Raw genomic sequence first — 24,832 nt, forward strand, 5'->3', positions numbered from 1 at the left:
ATTCACGTCTGCCTCTTTATTCCTGCGCCCGGCCACGTAACTGACACATCCTTCCCATTGAACCGTCATATCCTGGAAGGAAAGTACCTGAAAACCTGTTGTCTGCAGTTCACCTCGACCCATTTCAAACACATCTGCTAGTTCATTCCCAACTTACCTGTCAAAACAAAGACAAGCAAGAAGAGAGAAGCTCGCAGTGGGAACAGTTTAGAAGCGCCGACATCCTGCCTCCCGCCTACTGTGTTCAAAGAACTTCTTCACTCACTAATTCTCCGCAGACAGTGGGTTCCAGATCTGATAACCACCCCCTCCCCCCAGCAGGCTGGGAGTGTCAGCACCTCCAGCAACGGAGGCAGGGTAAGCAAACTCCCCTTTCATAAATGATTTCAGCTCTCCCATGCTTTCTGGATCTTGAGTCTGCCCTTGACTGGATGCCAGGAAGGCAACACTAAACCAAACAATTTAGAAAGAGTGGGTCGGGGGACTGTTGAGGCAGACTTTATACAAAACACAGAAGTAACCTCATGTTATTATTTTAGTGACAATTAATAGAAAATTTAAACATAAGGGAACCTATCTTCTAAAGCAAAGGCATAGAGGGGTGCCTGGGTGGCTCAGTCGGTTAAGCGACTAACTTCGGCTCAGGTCACGATGTCGCAGTCTGTGAGTTCAAGCCCCACGTTGGGCTCTGTGCTGACAGCTCGGAGCCTGGAGCCTGCTTCAGATTCTGTGTCTCCCTCTCTCTCACTCCCACTCACACTCTCTCTCTCTCAAAAGTAAATAAAAAAATTAAAAATTAAAAAAAAAAATAATAGAGGCACCTGGGTGGCTCAGTTGGTTCAGTGTCCAACTCCTGATTTCAGCTCCGGTCATGATCTCACAGATCATGACTTCGAGCCCCTCGACAGGCTCTGTGCTGACAATATGGAGCCTGCTTGAGATTCTCTCTCTCCCTCTCTCTCTCTCTTTCTCTGTCTCTGTCTCTGTCTCTGTCTCAAAATAAATAAACATTAAAAAAAAAACCCAAGGCATAATCAAAGGTCAAGTCAAAGAGAGGAAACTTTTTCCTTCTTTAAATAAAAAAAATAGCTTGTTTTTCTTTCTTGAAATTTCAGATCAAATGAGATTTGCTTTTGGAGAAATGCAGGCTCAGCGGACACAGAGGCATCACTCATCTATGAAAGAACTCCACGCAGCATTTTGCCAAACGGCTCAGAGTTTCAGGATAAAGCGAAACCCCGGGGACGGAGCCTTTCCAGCCAAAATCAGCTTTGGCACAAAAGCAGGAAGTGAGAAGTCCACGTGCTCAGGCACAAACACCTGCTACCCGGCCACCACTTCCACAGCAAGTCCAGGCTCTGTGAGCAGCGCTGCGGCCCCCGGGCCTCGGGGAGGACGAGCAAACCGTAAGTGCCCCCCAGCCTCACTGCTCCCGGCCACTCCCGAGCTCTCCCCCGTCCCCCCTGTGCCAGGAACAGGTAGGGCGCCCCAGTCTGGCATCACCACTTGGCGGCGTGGGGAAGGGCCTCCCTGTCTTATTTCCAAAACTCATCAACTCCCCCCCACCCTCAAGGCAGCAAACCACGGTCAAGCCCCACGCACGTGGCCCCTGCCACCTTAGAACAAACACAGAGCAGCGGCAGCCCGGCCCCCAAACCCAGGGCGTCCTCTTCTGCCTCGTGCCAGGGGGCTGGTGTGCCCGCACAGGGCTGGCGGCTCTGCGGACGGGCCCGCCACCGTCCCAGTCCCTCGTCCTCCCTCTCCCCCCAGTGGTCCACGTCCGGCCCCTGGGGCCCCGGTTCAAACGCCCCCCGTGCAGCCCCTCAAGAGCGGGAAGGAGGGGGACAGATGCACTTTTAGAGCAAGCCAGAAAGCAGAGCCTGAAACCAGAGTAAGCCCAGGGAGGACGGGGTGAGGCAGGCTCACGCTGCAAGATGCGTGTTTGGGTTTCCCTTGCGAAACGAATTTCCATTATGTTAGCACTCCTCGCTTCCAGAAAACAGAATTCTCTTGTAAATGCACCACCCGATCCCATTCTGTGTGTGTCTGTGTGTAGCATTGATCATAATTATCGTTAACTACTGGAGTATTTTTTTTCACTCATTCCTGAAACAATTGTCGAGTGCCTACCTTGTGCGAGACGCCAAGATCAAAAAGGCAGAAAGCCCTGCCTTCAAGCAGCTTCTATTGCACTGAGAGGGAGCAGACTATACAGAAATAAATGCGTAAAACATAGGGACAGAACGCCAGATGACGATAAGCATTATGGAGAAAAAGACAGTTAGGAAAGGGAACAGAGATTGCCGTGTGGGGACTGGGGAGTGGGGGTGGCAGGTGGCATTTGTAAACAGTTTGGTGACACCTCCTTATGAAGTGACAGAGAATAGGTCTAGAGGAAGTGAAGCGATGAGCCACACTGTTGTCTCCCACAAGAGTGGTCCAGGCACGGGGCGCCTGGGTGGCTCAGCTGGCTGAGTGTCCGACTTCGGCTCAGGTCATGATCTCGTGGCTCGTGAGTTTGAGCCCCGCGTCGGGCTGTGTGCTGACAGCTCAGAGCCTGGAGCCTGCTTCGGATTCTGCGTCTCCTCCTCTCTCTGCCCCTCCCATGCTCATGCTCTGTCTCTCTCTGTCTCTCAATAATAAACGTTAAAAAAATTTTAAAACAAATTTGGGTGAGGGGTGCCTGGGTGGCTCAGCTGGCTGAGCGTCCGACTTTGGCTCAGGTCATGATCTCGCGGCTCGTGAGTTCGAGCCCCGCATCGGGCTCTGTGCTGACAGCTCAGGGCCTGGAGCCTGCTTTGGATTCTGTGTCTCCCTCTCTCTCTGCCCCTCCCCTGCTCCTTCTCTCTCAAAATTAAATAAATATTTAAAAAATTAAAAAAAACAAACAAAAAGAGTAGTCCAGGCAGAGGAAACAGCAAAAGCAAAGGCCCTGAGGCGAGAATACGCCTACGGGAGGAGAAGGATAAAGAGCCCACTGTGCCCTGCAGAGAGTAAGCATGGGTGAGGTCAGAGGGGTAACAAGGAGTGAGGGGCCACGAGAGCTGAGAGGCCTTGCAGGCCACCACCACACGGTATCTTTTACTTGGAATAGAAACGACTGGAGGGTTTGGAACACAAGAGCAACATGACCAGACAATGAAAGCGAGCTCTCTGACTTCTATGTCGAGAAGAGACGGGGAAGCGAGGAAGAGGGCAAGAGGGGAGGCAGGAAACCCGGTCAGGATGCGACTGCAGTAAATCACGAGGGATGATCGTGGTTGGGACCACCACTCCCTGGGAGTGGTGGCTGACAAGTGACTGGATTCTGGACATGCTTTGATAGTAGAGCCCAAGTGGACTTGTGGATAAGTGAAATTGGAATATAAGGGGTCAGTTATTTTGCTAAAAGTAAGAGTTTGGTTTCTACCCATGAAATAATTACATAACAACTCGGGGCGGTCCATGATGAAGTGACTACTAGATTGGTCCAGGTAATACGTTACCTAGTAAAGAAACAAATATTTACGGAAGACGAGCAACTGGGGAGCCAAGAACTGGTTCCAGGATTTTCCAAGTAGAGAAATGAATCCATGATGTTTTGCAGTGACCTGTGCTTTTCTTCAATAATTTCAAGTGTACAGTTAAAATGAAATAACATTAAGCCAAAGATTCTATTTGAATTCTAAAACAAGCTTCGGGAAGGAGGAGGATGGGGATGTTTTTTTGCCATTGCTCACGGCTTCTCTAAGATAGCTCACACTGTCTCATAGAACCTTCTAGAAATGTCTTACATGTGGTCTCTCCAACACAGTAACCACGTGTGGCTGCTAAGCACTTAAAATGTGACTAATGTGACTGAGTCACTGAAATTTTATGCAACTCTCATTAATTTTAAATAAAATAGCCACTTGTGGCTAGTGGCCATACTGATTAGCTACATCGCTAAAGAAAAAAAAAATCACTCTACATCCATAAACTATACGTTACACTTTTTCTCTTGTGATTAAATTAAAAGGATACGTACAACTTCGATTTGTAAGATCGTACTTTTCATTATGCCCCAGAGCGAGCGTCTACTTCCACTTCTGCACATATTTGAAAACACACAGTGAATGGACTGGTCTTAACAGTTTTCAAACATAATTTCTTAGTTTTTGTTTGCAATTCTTTAATATCTTCTAGGCCATCACTCTGTCAATGACATTCAAAATGAGATCTCCCCCCCCGAAGCATATTCAATGCGGGCATTTCAAAGGCCACAGAAAAATAAAGACAGGACGTTCTTATTCTAGCTGAACTACTACTCTCCCGCCCTCGGATCGAGGCACTTGACGGCATCCGTCAGCCCATTCTTCCTCCCAAGATCACAGTGAGAGAAGGGGCTGCTGTGAGTTAACACCATTTTTCAGATGACGAAATCAAGGCAGAGAGAGATTAACGGCAGTCCTAAATTTTACAGTGTAAATCTTTTTTTTTTTTAAGTTTTTATTTATTTATCTTGAGAGTGGGGGGAAGGGAGAGGGAGAGAGCAAGAGAGAAAATCCATCCCAAGCAGGCTCCTCCATACTGTCTGCACGGAACCCGATGGGGGGCTCGAACGCATGACAGTGAGATCACGACCTGAGCTGAAATCAAGAGTCAGACGCTTCCCTGAGCCGCCCAGGAGCCCCTTACAGTGTATCTTTATAGGTTGGTCGGGAAAGGAGAGCAGGAATTGGGAAGACATATAACAGGGAAAGCAGTTGGGGGAGGGAAAGAAAACAAAAAAAAAAAACTAGACACAAATCCTTCGTTCCCAAATCCTAGTTGAGCTGGCAGAACCGTTCTGGAAAATGCCGTCTGCACGAGCGCAGTACTGCTCTTGGAGCCGTGTCTCAGACCTTCCACGTGCCCCAACAAGGCCCCCCGAGGTCTGGCCAGAGCCTGGCCCCCCATCTGGACGGTGACAGCCACGCACCGGCTAGGCTGGGGCTCGATGAGCGAGGTGGCCCCCGCGTGCGTGAGGGGGTTCCCTTATCCGCCAGCAAACAGACCCAAATGACAGGGCCACATTCCTGACTAATCTCCGCAGCCAACAGCTGGAGAATGAGCTCTCAGTTAATCGTGCTTTTGAACCACTCACGCTAACCCCCAGTGATACCACGAAACTGCACGGCCCAGGAGATTAACATGGCAATTCAATCAGTTTGGAGCTGCCCTTCGAAGCTGTCAGTGAAATTCCTTCATTTTGAGAATGAGGAAACGAAGTCCCAGGAACACTGATACTTTCAAAAGAACGCAATTCTGTTCATTTTCCAAGCCAGCAAGCCTGAGCGCCCGCGTTACCTAAAACTGACCGATGGTGCCGCGTCTCTCTACCTTTTAACTACGGTGTGTTTCTAGAAACTATAGGATTAGAGAATCATCGACTTTACATCTACGTGTATGTGTGTGCATATACGTGAAATACTGCATGACGAACCATAGGACGCTGTTATATTTATGGAACACAATTATATATATATATATATACATTACACATATAACTTAATACAGTGTAATTTCCCCCATAGGAAGGATATTAAAATCCGTAACGACATCCCTCAACACTATTAAATCAGAGCTGAGCCCCAACAACATAAAAGCAAAGATAAAAACCAACATGAGCCGTTAAGATAATTTAAAATTGAGTACGTGTCGGTTCCTGTGAACGAGGCAAAAATATACCAATTATATTTGGGGCCAAGAGTATATTTGCTATTTGGACAATGTATAAAATGAGAACCGTATCATCAATCGTGGAATTCGTGTTTCTTGCAAATTTAGAAGGGCTTCCTAAGGATGGCTCGGGCAGCGTGGTCTTTGAAAACCCATTCTGGGCAAGTCTGAGCTGCTGGGCTCTGTTAGTGAGCAGGCACATTTAACCACTGCCCAACCTGAGCGATAACTCAACATGCCATACACAGGCGGGGGCATTTTACACGCCACTTGAGGACAACGACGATGCTGTTTTCTTTTTTCTCTTTCAAGTTTATTTATTTTTGAGAGAGAGTGAGAGAGCATGCATGCACACGGGAGGGGCAGAGAGAGAGGGAGAGACAGAATCTCAAGCAGCTTCTGCGCTATCAGCAAAGAGCCTGATGCGGGGCTCAAACTCAGAACCGAGAGATCGCGACCTGAGCCGAAGTCAAGAGTCGGACGCTCGACTGACTGAGCTGCCCAGGCGCCAGCTGCGTGGGGATTTTAAGGGACAGAGAGGAAGAGAGGAACGGAAACAGGAGCTGCAGGGACGTTCCGCGGACGTTGTGCAAGCCGACCACTGTCGCAGATGTAACGGAGGGCCGACGGTGTGGTGCTTCTCAGGACGGCCCTGCCGCGGGCTGACCGGGTCTTGGGCAAATCACCTGGTCCCCACCCCCGCCCTGGCCTCCCCTCCCTGGCTGTAAGTGGACACAGAGCTGTATCTACTCCTAACAAGTGTGAGATTTAACGAGAGGATGTGTGTGAAAAAGCTCCTTGGCACGGAGCCCAGCCGACGACAACAATGTCGCACACTGGCTGGCTGATGACAGTAAGGGTCACGGTTCAAACGGGAGCAATGGCTGTCTCAAAGGCAGGACTACATAAAAATTGAATTCCCTTGTCCCACCAATAAATCAACTGAAATCAGAAATGAAACATCCTCCGGGCAGAATGTGATGTTCGAGCTCTTGAATAAAGTGCATGAAGGACCCTCCCAGAACAGGGTCCATCCAGACCACCTCTTCACGGTTCATTAGTACCATTCTCAAATTTCAGAAGTTAACAGAATTGTGCGTTCTCTACTCATTGGAAGCCAGCTCCTTAGGCCGCCCGAATGTTCGAGGGCTGGTTCGATACCTGGAGTCAGTACCTATGACATGACTACAAACCTCTGCCAGTCTACACTGCTTTCCAGGAACCTGACTCACACCCCGTCAACACACACACACACACACACACACACACATACACATCATCCCCCCTCAGCAGGCCCCTGGGGTCCCCTATCAGCCTCCCTGGCCAGAGGGACTCCACAGCAGACCGACACCCACACTCCGGCAGACGGGAAGCCAGGACCGTTCGTCGGCAGGTACACTCGGAACAAATACCCAGCCGGGGACCCAGGCCCTTCTCCAGCCTCGAGCGCCGGCCTCGCGTCCTGAGCCGTTCAAAGAACTATCAGAGGCATGCCTTCTCTCCACACGCCCGTTCCCAGTCCTCCTCCTCTGATATGCTGCCTGTGAGGAGGGAAGCGAGGCAGGGACACATTTCTGAAGTCCACCATCAGCCAGGAACGGGGAGGCACGTACCTTACCGCGCTTGACCCGGTGACAAAGGTACCATAACGCTCAGGGTGCAGATGAGGAAACCAAGACCCACTTGCCCCGACGACCCAGACCGGAGTGGCACTCTGAACCCGCATCCCTCCGTTTCTAAACCCACGTTCCCGCCAGCAGCCAACGGGGCGAGCCTCCCACGGCCGACCCTTCCGGCCACCACCCCAAACCAAGTCGCGGGGCTCAGGCCACCGATCACCTTATTTGTTCCTCAAAGTCTCCTCATGTCGAGCAACAATTTGTACGCGCCTCCAAGGGCCTGTCCGCGGCACGTTTCACTCAGCGCACTGTCCGGCGGGAAAGAGAGACAACTGCCTGGTGTAAATCTTCCCTCTCGTCACCAGAATGCAGCAAGCCCGGGTCCTCTGCTTGTGATCGACACAGAAAGGGGCCCCGCCAACACCGAGCTTTCAGTAAGAAGCCTCTGTCCACGAGGCAACAGCCTAGTCAGTAATTAAAAGACGCACCGGTCTATCATCCTAAGCACTTCACCCGAACTCAAATTAAAGGCCCGACTGATACTTCCTATGTGAGGAGATCTTGGGGGGAGGAGAGAAATTACCTTAACGCATAAGCCGACCATTTCACTATTTGTGAGTTTTCGTGACTAAAGGTGCTCCTTTGCCACTGGGTCATCAAAGCAGCACATATCGTGGCTGGGAATTCTAAGCACAAACAAATGAATCACCCCAACTGGAGAACTCGCGGAGGTCCTGATTATGAGTATCGCTGGCTCTTGCCATTGGAGACACAAAGCCCCACGCATATCAGACTAAGATCAGGGGCGCCTGGGGGGCTCAGTCAGTTGGGTGTCCGACTTCGGCTCAGGTCACGATCTCGCGGTTCACAAGTTCGAGCCCCGCGTCGGGCTGTGTGCTGACAGCTCAGAGCCTGGAGCCTGCTTCGGGTTCTGTGTCTCCCTCTCTCTCTGTCCCTCCCCTGCTCACGCTCTGTCTCCCTCTCTCTCTCTCAAAAATAAACATTAAAAAAAATTTTTTAAAGAGTATCATTGTTTTGTTCGTTGATTTGTACACAGTTCTTCCTCCAGCGACTCCCCTCTTGCAGTAACCCAGCATTTGGAGACTGGACCTCTTTTCTGACTGCTTACAAAATATACCTCCCCACCCCCATTCTTCTATCATCCAAGTGTCCGCTAAACGACAGCAGCAGGAAATAAACCTGAACCCAGCATAGGAATCTGGATGGCTTGGGTCAATGACAGCAGACGGAGCGTGGGAGGTTAGCAGTTACAGCGAGGGGGGCGCGTTGAGTGTGGTCTGGGGCAGACGAGGAGTTTGAGGAGGCAGAGGGCGAGCGATGGAACTGGCAGTGGTCACCGCCAACCACAGAAAGGGTGGTTTCCACGCGCACTTTCGCCACTGGCTGTCACGGAGGCACCGGCCATCGCGGTGCACGTGGAGAGGTCATTTCTCGGCGGGCTGTGCTTTTGCGTCAAGTGTACAGCGTGGTGGTATTTGCCGGGCTGCTCAGGGAGTTGCTGAGCGAAGGGCGGAAGGGCGAAGGGCGTCTGGGTTAAGGGCGGCTGCACGGCTGGCTTTTCTGGAGCCTCCCTTCCCTAGGCACTCTCTCTCTTTTCCACCGAAAGCGTTCTCAGGCCTAACCTCACTTGGCTGTGGTCCTCCCGGAGGGGCCCTGAAATCTGCATCTTAGCTTTAGGCGCCTCAGACGAGGCACACGTACCGGCTTCAAACCCACACACCCACGCGGGAGCATGACACAGAAACGCGTCCACACCCTCTCAGGGACGTGTGCCACGTGGCTGGGCATGTGGCCCTCCGTTGAGGTTACATTTTGTACTTTTTGCTGGGCAACCGAGACAAAAATGTTGAAAAAGTTTAAAAAGGAAAAAATACTGAAAGAACAATGTATTTTTCGTTTTAATGATACGATGCCTTGGGAGATGGACTGAGACACATTTGGCCCTAAATCACCTAAGAACTACCATTCATCAGAATGTATTTTATGGTTGGGGCGCCTGGGCGGCTCAGTCAGTTAAGTATCCAACTCTTGGCTTCAGCTCAGGTCCTGATCTCACAGTCGTGGCATCGAGCCCCACGTCACGTTCCTCAGAGAGCGTGGAGCCTGCTGGAGATTCTCTCTCTCCCTCTCTCCTACTCATGCTTTCTCTCTCTCAATTGTTCTATCCAAAAAAAAAAAATTAAAAAGAATTTTTCTTATTTTTTTTAATGTTTTATTTATTTTTGAGGGAGGGGCAGAGAGAGAGGGAGACACAGAATTCAAAGCAGGCTCCAGGCTCCGAGCCATCAGCACAGAGCCCGATGCGGGGCTCAAACTCACCAACTGCAAGATCATGACCTGGGACAAAGTCAGACGCTTTGTCTGAGCCACCCGGGCGCCCCATTAAAAAGAATTTTTTTGAAAAGAATATATTTTGTGGTTACAGTAAATAATCCTCAATACCTTTCCCCCAAACTACTTGCTGCTAAGGCAAAAGGAAATAAATCAGCAAACGATAAGACGCTCGCTCCCGAAGAGTTGATGTTTGTTTGCCGGAGTCACTTAGCTTGTCACAAAGGCCCAAAAAAAGCAACTGTTTTCTGCAGCAAAATTAGGTACGTAATATCACTTTTCTTCACGGAAACCCTTCATTTCTAACTATTCCAGTAAAACCATTTATATTATAGCATCAGTTCGTGGGAGGAGATCCGCAGAAACCCAGCTCTTGGCACACTGGCTGCCACAGTAGCGGCTTAAGTCAAACGCGGAGGTTATGTTTCGTACGCGCAAGCGGTCCCTCGGCGTCTCCTTTCTATTGGTTCTACGGTCTAAAAAAAAAAAACCAAAAAACGAAAAACCTCACCTAACCAGAGTGATTACCAGTTTTCTGACTTTGCCCCTCACCAGCTGTGGGACACCAAGCAGATCTTTTCCTCTCTGTGCCTCAGTTTCCTCTTCTGTAAGGTGGAGATTCATCACAGCACCGGGCTCCTAGCAGCGTTACAAACGTTAACTGAGTTAGCAGCGCGGCACTTGGTGCAGAGCAGTGTGCCATCACCACAGCCATCAGGCCTCTTTCTCTGTGAATACAAGTGCATTAACGCTGAATCGATGAGTGAGGGTCATGGTCTTTACAGAAACCTCACCTTTGTGTTCACACATTTTAAACTTTACACAAATCCTGTAAGAAACCTACTCCAAATGCCACTCCCACGGCAGCAATGCAAAGGGAAGAGCAGGGGCGCCTGGGGGGCTCAGTCGGTTAGGCGTCCGACTTTAGCTCAGGTCATGATCTCGCGGTCCGTGAGTTCAAGCCCCGCATCGGGCTGTGTGCTGACAGCTCAGAGCCTGGAGCCTGCTTACGATTCTGTGTCTCCCTCTCTCTCTGCCCCTCCCCTGTTCATGCTCTGTTTCTCTCTGTCTCAAAAATAAATAAACATTAAAAAAAAATTAAAAAAAAAAAAACAAAGGCAAGAGCAGACTCAAAGATGTGCTGAGGGTCGCACAGTTGACAGGTGTCGTCACGGGGAGTTAAATATGGCTCTACTGCATTGTTCTCACTGCTGGGAACATGATTTTTTTGTTGCATTCACTACATCCAAATTCTACCCCAATATAGTGATGGTAAAGAGAAGCTTTACTGCTATTAAAATTATATAATATTTTCTGATTACAGAAGTCATAAATACATCTTTATTACAGACAACCCTATTACTTCCTTCCAAAGACACTAAGTCAACAGATTTCCTACATGTGGATAAGAGTAGACTTTTTTTTTTTTCCGCTCAAGAGAGACTTGAGATTTTCCAAATGTATCTAGCCAAGACCTCCATTCAGATGGACAGTGGAATTTCCCAACCCAGCTCTGAGTCCTGCCCCGGAGTCAGTCCAACAGAAGCAAACAGAGCGGTGAGAGGATTGCAAAATAGGTCCCACAAGGAAGGACCGAAGGAACCAGGTCTCCCTAGCACATAGGTGAGAAGACACAGACTGACAGGAGAAGGCTTCAGATATTCACAAGGCTGCACATGTCAGAGGGGGCAAGCTTTTTCTGTGAGCTAACGAGGACCCATGTGTCGAAATCACAGGCAAGAACCTTTTGGCTTGAAACAAAGAAAACCCCAGATGAATCAGAAGCTGTGGGAAGAAGTGAACTTATTAATGAAGAAGCTCTCTCAAAATCAACGGCCTCGCCGAGAATATTGTACACGTGTGTGCAGAATTGAACTAGGTACCTTCAAAAGTCCCGTCCAACTCCTCTACCTGGGATCCCAGATCCCCACGCAGACCCACGTGACGGGCACACCGGGGTTCGCAAGGCACAGCACGCGTGGCAAATGACCGCCACACGGCACGCGATGTCCCCGCACATTCACGCAAAACCGCTTAACACGAATCACCAATCTTTGCAAAACTAGGATTACGTACTAAGAAATAACTTCTAACTCTAATTACTGAGTCTCTCCCAGAGACTTTGGGAGAAGGATGTGGATACTCCAAGGACGAACTTGTTAGCTGAAGCTGTGATGCCCGAAATTGAAGGACTACGTGGGCTAGGAAAAAAAAAAAATGGGGCAAGGAGTCCAAACAGCGGATTCTGCACTGACTGGCTGTGTGGCCTGGGGCATGTCACTGCATCTCTCCAGAGGTCAGCGTCTGAACTTGCAGTGTTATTCAACATGTAGCCACTAGCCACGTGTGCCTTCTCGAGCCTTTGCGATGTGGCTTTAAATATAATTTGTAATTTTATCTCGTTATCAGTAATGTATTGAATTTAAAGAGCCACGTGTGGCTACTGGCTATCCTCCCGAACAGGAAAACTCTAATGATTCCTAAAAAGACCGGGAAGAGTCAAATTCCAGACCAACTTCAACCCATCGTCTTGTGTGAGAGCTCCATGCCTCGTGGACAGCCATGCGAGAAGGAAGCGAGGAGATCTGAGGTCCCACAAGGGAAGGTCCCCCCGGGCTGCGGCCAGCTCTTGCCTATCCGGTCCCTCGTCACTCCGACATCCTGGGACGGACAGCACAGTGGTCCTTTGTCCTTTAATGTCCAGAGCTGGGCTCTGCACTCAGGCATGGCAGTGTCATCATCAAAGGTCTCCGGAAAGATGGCCTGGGAAGTATAGCGCCCTATGGGCAACACCCCAAATGTGAAGCCAGTTAGGGAATTATTAGTGGCCAACAGTGAACACTTGGTGAACGATCCTGAAACACAGTGTTCCCTGCAGAGAACAAACAGCTACCTATAAAGGAATTAAAACATCTCTTACAAAGTATACCATCAGATTTATGTCAGGTCTATGCGTTTACTTCAAATCCAATTACACCACCCCAAAATCTCTTTCACAAGTTGGAAAACACGCAAATTATGAAAGCCAGAACACGTGACTTGAAAGAACAATTTCCTTTCATATTTATTTATTTTTGAGAGAGACCGAGTGTGAGCTGGGGAGGGGCAGAGAGACAGGCAGGCTCCAGGCTCCCAGCCGTCAGCACAGAGGCAGACGCGGGGCTTGAACCCACAAACCTTGAGGTCATGACCGGAGCCGAAGTCAGACGCTTAACCAACCAAGCCAGCCAGGCGTCCCTAGAAAACGTGACTTTTGAAAGAGTCGTCCGGGTTGTTTCTTTTATAAATGTAAAGAGCGCAGAAAAACTCCCTTTTAAAAAAGCTGCCAAAGTTAATAACAGGCATATGCTGGAGATTTACAAGAAACCGGGAGACGAACCTATTAACGTGCCCTGACAGTTTCTATCATTACAGAAGGAGACTTCAAAATGAAAAATGTAGCAAGGCCAGTAAGCCTAATCATAATGCCCAGTTTAGGGAAAAGTTCATAGCAGAGCTAGGGAATTAGTATTTTTGCAGTGCTCCCCTTCTGCAATCTTTTTAAGCCCGTTTTGTTGAAAGGAGGCACTGGCCACCAGAAAAATCTTACAAATCTGTTTATAACAACCGCATGGAAAGCTGCCTAGCGCCCAGAGCCATCAGGGCTGGCTAGTCTCACGGAGGAGCTCTCCCTGTGCAGAAAACTCAGACGTTTGCCTGCTCGCCGATTCCCAGTCCCTCAGCTGCATTCTGCTGATAATGCACCACCTCTCGTAACGAGCACCAGTCCTGCGTCCTGAGAACAAGGCAGACGAAAGCGTCACCGCTGCTGCCCACGCCGGCGCTAGCTTGCCTTTCCCTGCTTAATTGGCTCTGATCACCGGGCAGACACTGAACTCACTGCCTTTTTCCCTTCACCTGCTGACTCAAGTATTCCCAGCACCGTGATTCATGTTTCAGAGCGTCTAGAATAAAAAAGACCGATATTCGACTCCAGCAACGACTCCATTCTAGACTTCAAAGAAAAGTGATCGAGGGCCTCCCGGCTGACCTCGGTCTCCAGCAGCTAACACTTTTTAAAGACTCGAGAATAATGGGAAGTTACGAAAACCACGTGATGGACAGCAGCACAGCTCTTAAACATTTAAGGGAAGACCGAAGGGCAGATGCCTTTCCTGTTGGCCTACAGATCCTATCTTACCTCCGGCTGCAGTGACAAATACCACGGAGTGGGTGGCTTCAACAACAAACACGTATTTCTCAAAATTCCAGAGGCTGGGATGTCCAAGGTCAAGGTGCTGGCCAAATCAGTTCCTGACAAGGGCCCTTCCGCCTGGCTTGCAGAGGGACTCCTTCTCGCCCCCTCTCACACAGCAAAGGGGGAGAGCAAACTAGCTAGCTCTCCGGGCTCTTCTTAGAAGGGCACTGATCCCATCACGAAATGGTTGCCGATGGCTGGATTTGTCAACACAGCCCGTGGGGTTGCCCAGCAGTGGAAGGAACAAGAACCCAGCAATAAGCAGGAGACGCTGAATTCCCATCTAGCTAGTTGTGGCCACGTGGGTAGCAATGCCTGCCATCAGTAAGCAGAGTATCCCCATCTAAAGGTGATAAAATAACACCATTATCTGGACCCAGTACCTCAGAAAGCGACAGCGTTAATATAAATGAAGCCGTCAGCCCTATCACGGGACTTGAGCTGTGTTGCCGGGGACAGACGACACCAGAAGAAAGACTGGCCTTTCTTTTTTAAATTAAAAAAAAAAACTTTTTTTCAACGTTTATTTATTTTTGGGACAGAGAGAGACAGAGCATGAACGGGGGAGAGGCAGAGAGAGAGGGAGACACAGAATGGGAAACGGGCTCCAGGCTCTGAGCCATCAGCCCAGAGCCCGACGCGGGGCTCGAACTCCCGGACCGCGAGATCGTGACCTGGCTGAAGTCGGACGCTTAACTGACTGCGCCACCCAGGCGCCCCAAAAAAACTTTTTTTCAATATTTAGTTTTGAGAGAGAGACACACGGAGTGTGAGCAGCGGAGGGGCGGAGTGAGAGGAAGTCACGGAATCCGAATCTGAGCTGTCAGCACAGAGCCTGATGCAGGGCTCGAACTCACCAACCACGAGATCACGACCCGAGCCGAAGTCAGACGCTCAACTGACTGGGCCACCCAGGTGCCCCAGAAACACTGGCCTTTCAATCCTGTGCTGCCTTAACTCTTCTGGAGGTTTAGAGAACACTGCCAAATATAAAGAACGTTTACCAGCTCAGGGACATCAGGAAGGCTCCAGGACACAACCTAAGCGTGATGCTGCAATCACATGACTCAGGGAGGGCTCGGGGCCCCACACACCCGAGACTTGTTCCACTTGACTATCAGCTCAACACTCTGCCTTCTCTCTTTCTTCTGAGCCGCTTCACTCACAGTTCCCGCTGTTTCCTTTTCATTCTTCCAAGAGATAACCAAGACATAGAGTCCATTTGTCAACTCCTAGCCAGAGGCAAGGCAGTCATTATCCACCAGGAAAGGCTTCCACAGTCCCATCTGGTGATCAGTCCCCCTTTCATACAATACATATGTTGACAGCTTTCCCCCCAGGCCTCATTCTTGTACTAAAAATATTTTAATTGTAATTATAAAGTCATCACCATCCACAGGCCGAGCTGTCTCCTTTTGATGAGAAGTCACGGCAGCCCAGAAGCACGGACTTTGGGTTCTATCCCTCACCCACATCAAGGGCTCTGTATCTTGTCGGCGGAATCTCATGCATGGCTTGCTGAATTGAACAACATGCCCCCAAGTAGGAATTCTAAATTCTGCATTCTCAAATCCAAAAGTGGTTATAAAAATCATAGCTTGAAAAGCTGCTGAATTGCGGAATATATATTGCTATTTGAGAGCTTATATATCCCCTATTTAAGGAAGTTGAGACCTCTTAGAAAATTCTAAGAGGACAATTTACATTAATGTTTCATTTATCTCGAAACAGAGACGGGAACACAGTGCTCGATAGACTGAGCTATCTACTTGGTCATAGACTTTTATGCCTCTGCACAGCCTCTTCACAATGATTACTTTGGGGACTGAGGGAAAAAAAGTCACAGCCCCAAAGCTGTATTTGCCTATTCCCTAGTTCATACCAAGCATTTCTCGAACTTACGTCTACAACTATAAACATTTAACTTTCCTAGAATCTAAGCATTTAAAACTTGCTAGTCTGCCCATTAAATGTGTTGCTAGTGAAGTTAAAAGGGGGTGTAATATTGGGTCATCTAGTCTATCATGTTGTACTGTCTTGTATTATCCAAACATTGTATTGGCCACTATTACCGTGATGCTCACCTGTTGTTAGTTTCACGCAAAACTAGATCACTAATAATGGCCAGTATTTACATAACGCTTACTACGTGCAGGGACCTTAAGCTTTGCTTTTATTAAGTCATAAGATCTTCATAATAACCCTAATATGATGATGGGGACACTTAGTACCTCTCCAGGGCCCCAGTGACTTTCCCTTACTATTTTTTATTTTTTTTTTTATGTTTACTTATTTGTCTTGAGAGAGAGCGAGAGACCGCGTGGGGGAGGGGGCAGAGAGAGAACCCCAAGCAGGCTCCATGCTGTCAGTGCAGAGCCCAAGCCAGGGCTTGAACCCAAAAACCATGAGATGATGATCTGAGACAAAATCAAGAGTCCGTCATCTAACTGACTGAGCCACCCAGGTGCCCCATTATTTGAAGGTCCTACTCTTAAAACTATACCAGCAAAGATCAAGTAAACACACACATCAATTGTAAATAACAAAATAAGTTCCATGTCTTTATGTCAGACCAGGGCAACTTCTTTGGTACTGCCAATAATTACCGTGATTGGTAAAATAATTAAGTGTATTCACTATTGGGCTATTTCCAATTGGCCAGATCTCCAAGGTTAATCTCATCCAGCAGGTACATTCGGACATTGAGTTACCCACGCTTAGGAGAAAATCACAACTATGGGCTAGAACAAGCCCACAATTTGTAACCCAATTTCAACAATGAAATATTAATTTCATCCTCTTCTTTACCAAATCTGCTAAGACATTCAGTCAGCCTGAAGTTCCACTCCCTCTCTCTCTGGGTCAGGCACCCGCCGGGCCCCACTCTCGCCCTTCAGGCTTTGCCCGCAAACTGTGCAGTGGGACGATCAGCCTTCACTTCGTAAAAACAAACAGTCCAAACTTCTGTATCTTAAAAACGAAAGGTAGATGGGAAGTCCACGATGCTCCATATTAAGGGAGCTTAATATGCTTCCATATTAAGTTCTTTTAATGTTTATTTTCAAGAGAGCGAGAGAGAGCATACATGAGCAGGGGAGGGGCAGAGAGAGAGGGAGAGAGAGTATCCTAAGCAGGCTCCACTCTGAAAGCGGCAAGCCCAGCGCGGGGCTCGAACTCACGAACCGGGAGATCACAACCTGAGCTGAGGTCCGACGCTTAACCGACTGAGCCACCCAGGCGCCCCAACACAATAAGTAAGTTCTAAAAATCCATAAGCCAGGGTGCCTGGGTGGCTCAGTCGGTTAAGCTCAGGTCACGATCTCCCGGTTCGCGAGTTGGAGCCCCTCGCTGGGCTTGCTGCTGTCAGCGCAGGGTCGGCTTGGGATCTCTGTCTCCCTCTCTCTCTGGCCCTCCACCACTCACGCTGTCCCTGTCCCTCTCAAAAACAAATAAATAAACTTGAAAAAAAAGTACATAACCCACAGTTTTCTATTTTAGGACTTTCATTCCAAGGTAATCAGGACACAAAAAGTTAAGAGAGGGAGGATGCCAAGGTTATCTTGTTGAAGAGAAAATACCGCAGTGCTGACAACAAAACAGACTTGAATGCGGACTGCATCCCACCCGGTACACAGGGACCCCATCAGTGTCACCAGACGCAGATGACACTCTTCTCTATGAACTGTGACGTATCTGCAGAAATCACTCGCACCTTTGGAAGTTATTTTCTTTTTCATTTCCGAAATACTTCAGATAGGCGTGATGCCGTTCCTGTGCACCTGTGCAGGTTTAAAACCTTATGCAGACACTTCTTGGTGCTTCAAATGCTGTAAGTCAAGCCCGCCTTACTACCACCAGCTGCTTCTTCAAGACCCCAAAGGGACAAACTAGAACTTCCCTTCTCTTTCAAAACAAGCTGCTACTTCAGAAGAAACGAGGAAAAATAAAAAGGCCTTTCCTCTGTATTTTTTATAGAGGACTATACAAATATATAAATGACTGCTATTTATATAACTTTATATTCATTCCCTCCTCACATGCTCAGCACTCCCAACTGTGACTGTAAAAACGTACCTTTTTCTCAAATTTTCGTCCCTCATCTCAACCCAAAGTACTTCCTCTCACCCCAGGAAACTCTACCAGGGCAGTTCTTTTGGCAAATTTTTTATAATTATGCGGAGAAAAAGAAGGTGAAAGCCGCCCTCTCCCAAAGGTTTCTGCACACCACCTGAGCCCAAATCTTTCCCGTCTCCTCTCTCCCTCCCTTCCTCCCTCCCTCTCCCTACCAGCTTGCATTTGGCTGATAGGACCGATCCCTCCAAAGCCCCACTTTCTCATGGCATTCCTCTACTTAGTGATCAACTTCCTATCTCTGCTCTGTCCCATCCCAGGAAATGTCAGTCTGGCTTCCAAGGTCCCCCCTCTGTCAGAGTCCCCGCCCGGCCATCTGGGCTGGGAGAGCTCGCATCCCACACCCATTCACACTATCCAGCTTCCTCCTCCAGGAATGGCCTCCCCCTAGGCTACTCAACATTTCCACCCAATCGGCAAGGGCCTAGTGGCTCTGGTCCAGAGAGCACCACTCTGGGAGCACTATAGACACACAAGAATCCTGGATACCTGTGTGTTTCGATACTTCTAGAAAAGCATCCTCTGCAGTCTGGTGGGGCTGGCCCATAATTTGGTAGGGAGAACTTAGTAAAAAGTCAAAAAGTGAATTAGGGTGACTAAGTAAAAACTACAAAGGGCAGGAAAACACATAACTTTTTGAATCATCAAGACTGAGATTCTTGGCAACTGAGTTACTAAAATAAATATTTTCGCCACTTGTAAATTCCTCAGGCAGGCTTTCTCCAACAATACACAAATCAAAAGAAACAAAAAGACTCAAGTCCCAAATGCACATGAAGCAGACAGAGGAAAGATAAGCGGAGCCCCCAAAAGGCCCTTTGGGAATACGGGTTCCTTGGGACCGTGGGCCATGTACGTGCTGTGGTCCAAGGTATGAGCCAACATTGGCAACAATCAGTGCACAGTCTAGACTGTGGCTTCCAAGAGGAAAGGTGTGTGCCTAAGTTATTTGTGAATTTCCAATGACTTGCACCGAGCGGGACACAAGAAAAACAGTTAATAAATGGTTACTTAATAAAGACAGGCATGTTTTGAACCTTAGATCCTAGCTTTAAAAAAAAAAAAAAAAAAGTCGGGGCGCCTGGGTGGCGCAGTCGGTTGAGCATCCGACTTCAGCCAGGTCACGATCTCGCGGTCCGTGAGTTCGAGCCCCGCGTCGGGCTCTGGGCTGATGGCTCAGAGCCTGGAGCCTGTTTCCGATTCTGTGTCTCCCTCTCTCTCTGCTCCTCGCCCGTTCATGCTCTGTCTCTCTCTGTCCCAAAAATAAATAAACGTTGAAAAAAAAATTAAAAAAAAAAAAGCAAACCCTATAAATGATATTTAAGGCTTATTTATAAACTCAATATGAAACATGAAATTTAATTCAAACAATAGAAGAAAAACCTTTTTTAAGCTTTTGGTGGAGCTAATTATCTGGAAATGTTGTCATTTACCTACTTTTAAATGTCTCCTTACCATCCCAATCTAACAAAATCTGTTTCCTTTAGAGTAGGGGTTAGCAGACTACTTCAGAGAGCCAAATCTGGCCCACCATCTATTTTCACAAATAAAATGTGTTTATTGCAAAACAGCCACATCCATCTATTATCTATATCTGCTTTCACACCACAAAGGCAGAATTGAGTATTTATGACAGATAACTGACCCAGAAGCCTAAAATAATGGCTCTCTGGCCCTTTTACGGAGAGTTTGCTGACCCCTGCTTTAGAGCATCAGGTAACACCAAATAGCCAATAAAGTGTGTTTTATAAAATAACTCAGATGATTCACTGACCTCAAGTGACTTACAAGTTAATTGAATACACTTTTTAACTTTTTGCTCATTATGGTTTTATTTACATCCTCAAAGCCAAAATCTACCAAAGATGTCAGATGGACTTCCAAAGATGGAAGTCAGATCATAAGGAATAGGGTTTCTCGCCACCTCGTGTATGTCATGATATCCTTAAAGCATGTCAGGGCCCTTAAAGATCAGAATAAATCCCATACAGTGAGGAAAAGAAAAAAAATTAAAAAGAAGTTAAAAAGACACCAAAGCTATACAGATTGACCCAGGGAAGGCGGCCACACAGCATCGTCATCTCACCACAGACTGAGTCCGCGTGGTTTTTAACAAAAGGAGGTCTGAGAGACATGAATGAAATAGAACAAACCCTGGCAGACAGAGCAAGAGAACCTTCTGGGTCACTCAACCAGACCCAAGGGCGATCAGAGAGAAGTGCCCTTTAGGAAATACAGCAAGCCCAGCCCTACACGAAGGAGGCCGGACTGAAGAAAATACAAAGAGAACAGAGGCCCTTCCCCGTGATGAGTACCCATCACACCAGAAGGTCCACTCCACCCAGCCTAGGTAACTGGAAAGCAGCAAAACCCTGGAGCCCCCTGCACCCTCACAGCCTCTTCATTCTCAGGGCAAACGTCCCTCCTGCCAGCTGGGAGGTCTCCCCTTCCTCTGAAAGAAGCTGGTTTACTCCCACCGGCTCTATCGTCAGCCTTCTTCCATCTACCCATATTCCACCTGTCCTTCATGGTCACAGCCAAAATCCCAACCTTGGCGACCACTGCACCATCCACAAAGACCACCAGGTGGCCCACACCCCCGGAGCTGGCACGGGGGCCCCCATGTTACATGATGTCTCTGTCAAGTGTCTCCCGTCCACATCACAGCGAGGCAACATCCCCTCTCTCCTTCCTAAATCCGTGCGTGCGTCCCACAGCCCCGGCGGGACCGTAAGCTTCTAGAAGGCAGCTATATGTGTTTCCAATACAGAAGCCAATGATGACACTACCAGCAAGTGGCATTAAGCCGGTCAGGCCCCGTCCTCAATGCTTTGTAGTCATGATCTGATTTCATTCTCAACATAAGCCTGTGGGTGGGTGGGCATGATCAGCATTCTCCAGTGCTACATACAAGTGAAGAAGCTGAGACCAAACGAGTTACATTTGCTGGAGGCAAAAAGGCTAGCAGGTGGCTGTGCCAGGATTCCAGCTGGAGCCCGCCTAGTCCCCGGCGAATGCCCTGAAGCTGTATCCTAACGCTCACCCAGGAGCTACTCGATGAGACTTTATCGAAGAGCGCCAGATGCCAAACTCTGGTTCAACTGCTGGCCGGACCTTCAGTCTTTCCGCTTCCTCCCTCAGGGCAGCCCGCAGGATGGCAGGCCTAGGAGGCGGGCAAATCCAGCGTCCCTTCACCCCACAAACACAGAGACTGCACGAGTCCATCAACGGTGCAGAGAACAACACAGTCTTGCTTTACGCTCCGCCGGGCAAGCGGATCGTACAGTTCCCAATTACTTTCCGTGCTTCCTTTTAAGAGCCAGGCCGTGTCGCCCTGTGTGACGACGAAACTCATCATCAGGCTACCGACACGTCCTCAACAAGAAACACACAGCGACGGAAAAGTAGGGCAGTTCCACTCTCACAGACGTGTGCAAGAAGGACTTTTCCAGAACCTCGGAGCTCCGGTCAATGGGGACACGCCTCTTTCCCTTCGCCGTCCCACCCCCATAGGGACAAAGGATTAGGGAAAACAGAGGTGCCCAGGTTCCCGTGCGGAACTGGGAGCTGCACACTTAGAAAAGCATGAAGAAGGTCCCCTATTGAGCTGGCTTCAAATGTCTAATTACATGCATGATGTAATGGCATGCATACGTGCTTTACCCCTGGTTTCTAATGAGGTTGGCAGGGAGACAGAAACTTGGCACTTTATTCTTCGTGTGATGTGCTTGTTTTTATGCTTACTGTAACAGCTTGCCGGGGGAGCACTGCAGAGAGAGTCTGACAGGCTTTAAAAGACGTGACGAGGAAGAACCGCTCCCCGTGGATGTTACGCACGTGGAAAAAGGCCAGGACCAGAAACTCCGTTAGCAAGAAGGGTTATCCAAGGTAAGCAGCGCCCTCCGTAAGGGGGAACCCTTGACGGCAACCTTCCCGCCTTCAGAGTAAGATTGCGAGCTTGGACACCGGGGAGGTGGATGGGACAGGGGGGAGCCACAGCTATGGGATCTATCTGAAAGCAGCTTTCAGCTTCCTTGCAAAAGTTTCCCCAGCCAGGGGAAGGATCCACGCCTACCAAACAAAGCGAGTGCTTCAGAGTCCCAGGCAAGAAAAATTCTCCTGATGAAAGAAACTTTGGTGAATCTCAGGCCCAGACCCTGGGAGGGCGGGACGTCAGCAGCTTATTTGAGAACGTGCCGCCTCCAAGCACAGCAGTGAGGAAGCAGTGAGAGGCGGCAGATGGGAAGGGGTGAGGGTGGGGACAGAAGCGCCACCCAGGCAGCTGTGGTGTCATAAACACGTAGCAGCCGATGGTGTAGACACGGGAGTCTCGAGCATCTGATTAACCAAGAAGCAGCTGTGGTAATTTGTGAACTAACTTTAAAAAAAGATCCATCGCTTCTCGGCCTTTTGGCTGAGATCGAGTGTAAAAAAAGATCCCAATACAGCATTATATTCAACTGTTGGGTAGGCTGCGACAACAGGCAATGGGCTAGGGAGGCCACCAGAGCGGAGACGCTCAGCCTTGGCCTGCTGGCGTTGGGAGCACAGGGCCACGCTAGAGGCAGAACCAGATTATAATGAGGCCCTACCTGAGACTTCCAAGAAACATTCCCTACAACCGGGTCCAAGACAGATCCACCCAATATTTAAGTCCGGCCTTAACGAAGGCCTGGATAGACCCAGACTTAGTAATTTGAGTCTAAGAAGAGACTCCTAAAACTTCCAATGAACTTGTTTGCTTGAACTCTCCCATTACAGCCCAAATAGAAAGGATACGCCGTCTAATCACGTGGGCTTTTCAGCTCAGCCCAAGTATGTGGCAGGTAAGGACCAGACGAAATTTCCCTTGCTAGCGTCACATAAAGGAATCCCTCGGGCCAGAATCACTTCATTATAATTCCTTCCTGTCAACCGATAATTGTACACAACATACATCATTCTGTGTCTGGTGTCCTGTAAGATTCTCAAGAAGTCATGGCTGCTTTGTCTCCCTAAATTGAGGGCCCACCTTTGGTCTCATTTGAGAACATCGATCTGTATGCAGCTGGTGCTTATGAGGAGGTGTTGGATGTCTGTTCAATGAGTGCTAAGTGTAATGTAACCCAAACGGCTTTGGAATTCTGTCTCAGCCTCCTCTCTGCCGCCGCCTACTTTTTCTAGGGCAGGGTAATGGAAATTAGTTCAAGAAACGGAAAAAGTGTGATTTCAGTAACTCCACTGAGCTGGTTTCCCTCGGGAAAAGGACAGCTAAACTGACTATTGCCGGAAAATAAACAAGTGCTGTGTGCCCTCTATTAGTTATTTAAATTTAGTAATACCTTCGCGGACAAACAGAAGGTGCTCGATCAGCTCCAGGGAGGACCAGCATACAAATGACCCGACTGTGTCTCAACTGCCTTCACACCTGTACTCAGAATTCTCTTTACGGCTCAGCTGACATGGGAAAGTCTGAATCCAGTACAGACGGGGGTCTAGGGGTGTCTGTGGACGATGAGGGAAAGTGTGAGTTCTCTGGAAGCCATGTGCTCACACTTGGGGGCCTTCTCAAAATACACGTTCCTTGCTTGGTGCACGACGTTCTCCCTGAACTCTTTCCTTTACATGCTTTATCTTCCTGGCTTTTGTAACTCACCTAGGACCGCGTAACGAGGTGCCCACACAGCCACCTTACCAATATCGGGGAGTCCAGCGGGCATTGAGGGGAGAAGGGGTGCTAGTCTTTCCCTGGGAGCCACAGCCGCAGCCCCCCCACCCTCCACACCACTCCCAAACCACCACATCTGTCCCCAGGACACCGGACCCTCACCTGGCCTGGCGGCTCCCATCCCAACCCCGTGACGTCATACAGGCAACACTGCATTTTTTCAACCAGAGTATATATTACCTAAAGTATCCCTAGAGCGAGATTTCTTTCTTTTTCCACCCCCAGCCCTAACAGAAATAGCTCAGAAAAGAAAAACTGAAACCAAACGTTTATGGCCACATCACAGAATCTCCCTCCACCAAGGAAACCAAGGTCTACAGCGCTAGACCACAGCTCTTAAATCAAAGCATTGGTACAAGCTTCCCGAATGGATGAGGGAAACCAATTTTCACAGTAGCAGCGAACATGCGAAAATAGCGTTCTTGCAAAATTGAAGAATGTAGCCCGGCCCACACGCGCTAGAATACTAATGTGAGTAATTACACAGGTGGTTATGCAGCCGTGGAATTCGTGCTTCAATCTGGCAGAAGGCTAAACATTTCCAGGATAGTTTGCGAGGTTCGATTACCGCGACCTGCTGGTTAATTTCCTTTATCTCTGAAAGAACTCCCCCCAAGTCAATCACTGTCCAAGGGGAAAGTCACTTCTAGAAACGTGTTCTACACAGGCAAGAATAAGGTACATTTACACTCCAGTGCCTCGACATTTGTAAGTCAGGAGCTGACCTGTCCAGCCATGATTATTCTGTTGTGTCCTATAACTTCATTCGAACAAATCTTTCCTCTTCCAAACACTCATTTATTTGAAAAATCTCCGTTATCTAACATGTGCCAAGCCCTAGTCTGAGACGCTGAGGCTACAGCAGTTAACGACATAGGCAACAGTCCTTGCTCTAAGGAGGGTTACATTCTACCAAGGGGAAAACAATGCAGGATCACATAAGTAAGACACAGGGCACGGCAGATGCCAATCAGAGTGTGATGGAGGAAAATAAAGCAAGGAAAGAGAATGGGGTAGGGGGGTACAATTTTTAAAATATCAGGGAAAACTACAGGGAAAAGGTAACATTGCAGAGACTACTTAGGAAGGTGAGGGAATGAGCCATGC

At 48.6% G+C, this 24,832-nt stretch overlaps 2 protein-coding genes across 17 annotated transcripts in view; one reads left to right on the forward strand and one right to left on the reverse strand.

The window, feature by feature from the left end:
- The window catches only part of LOC122489152, a 36,967-nt gene extending 13,639 nt beyond the window's left edge, over positions 1–23,328 (forward strand). Inside the window, exons 3-5 of one of the 2 annotated variants that reach the window (XR_006298844.1) lie at positions 1,116–1,406; positions 21,771–21,906; positions 22,780–22,969. Coding sequence is in view for 1 of the 2 variants with exons in the window: in XM_043590680.1 (XP_043446615.1) it covers positions 1,116–1,406; positions 21,771–21,802 (323 nt within the window). In the remaining variant the exon portion in view is untranslated. Of the gene's footprint in view, positions 1–1,115; positions 1,407–21,770 lie in introns of both variants that reach the window. The other variant, XM_043590680.1, reaches the window with a different exon arrangement.
- The window catches only part of CARMIL1 (capping protein regulator and myosin 1 linker 1), a 311,455-nt gene that overhangs the window by 207,255 nt on the left and 79,368 nt on the right, over positions 1–24,832 (reverse strand). The gene's annotated exons all lie outside the window — the stretch shown is intronic.

Source organism: Prionailurus bengalensis, chromosome B2 (genome assembly GCF_016509475.1).
Source record: "Prionailurus bengalensis isolate Pbe53 chromosome B2, Fcat_Pben_1.1_paternal_pri, whole genome shotgun sequence".
NCBI classification, from domain to species: domain Eukaryota; kingdom Metazoa; phylum Chordata; class Mammalia; order Carnivora; family Felidae; genus Prionailurus; species Prionailurus bengalensis.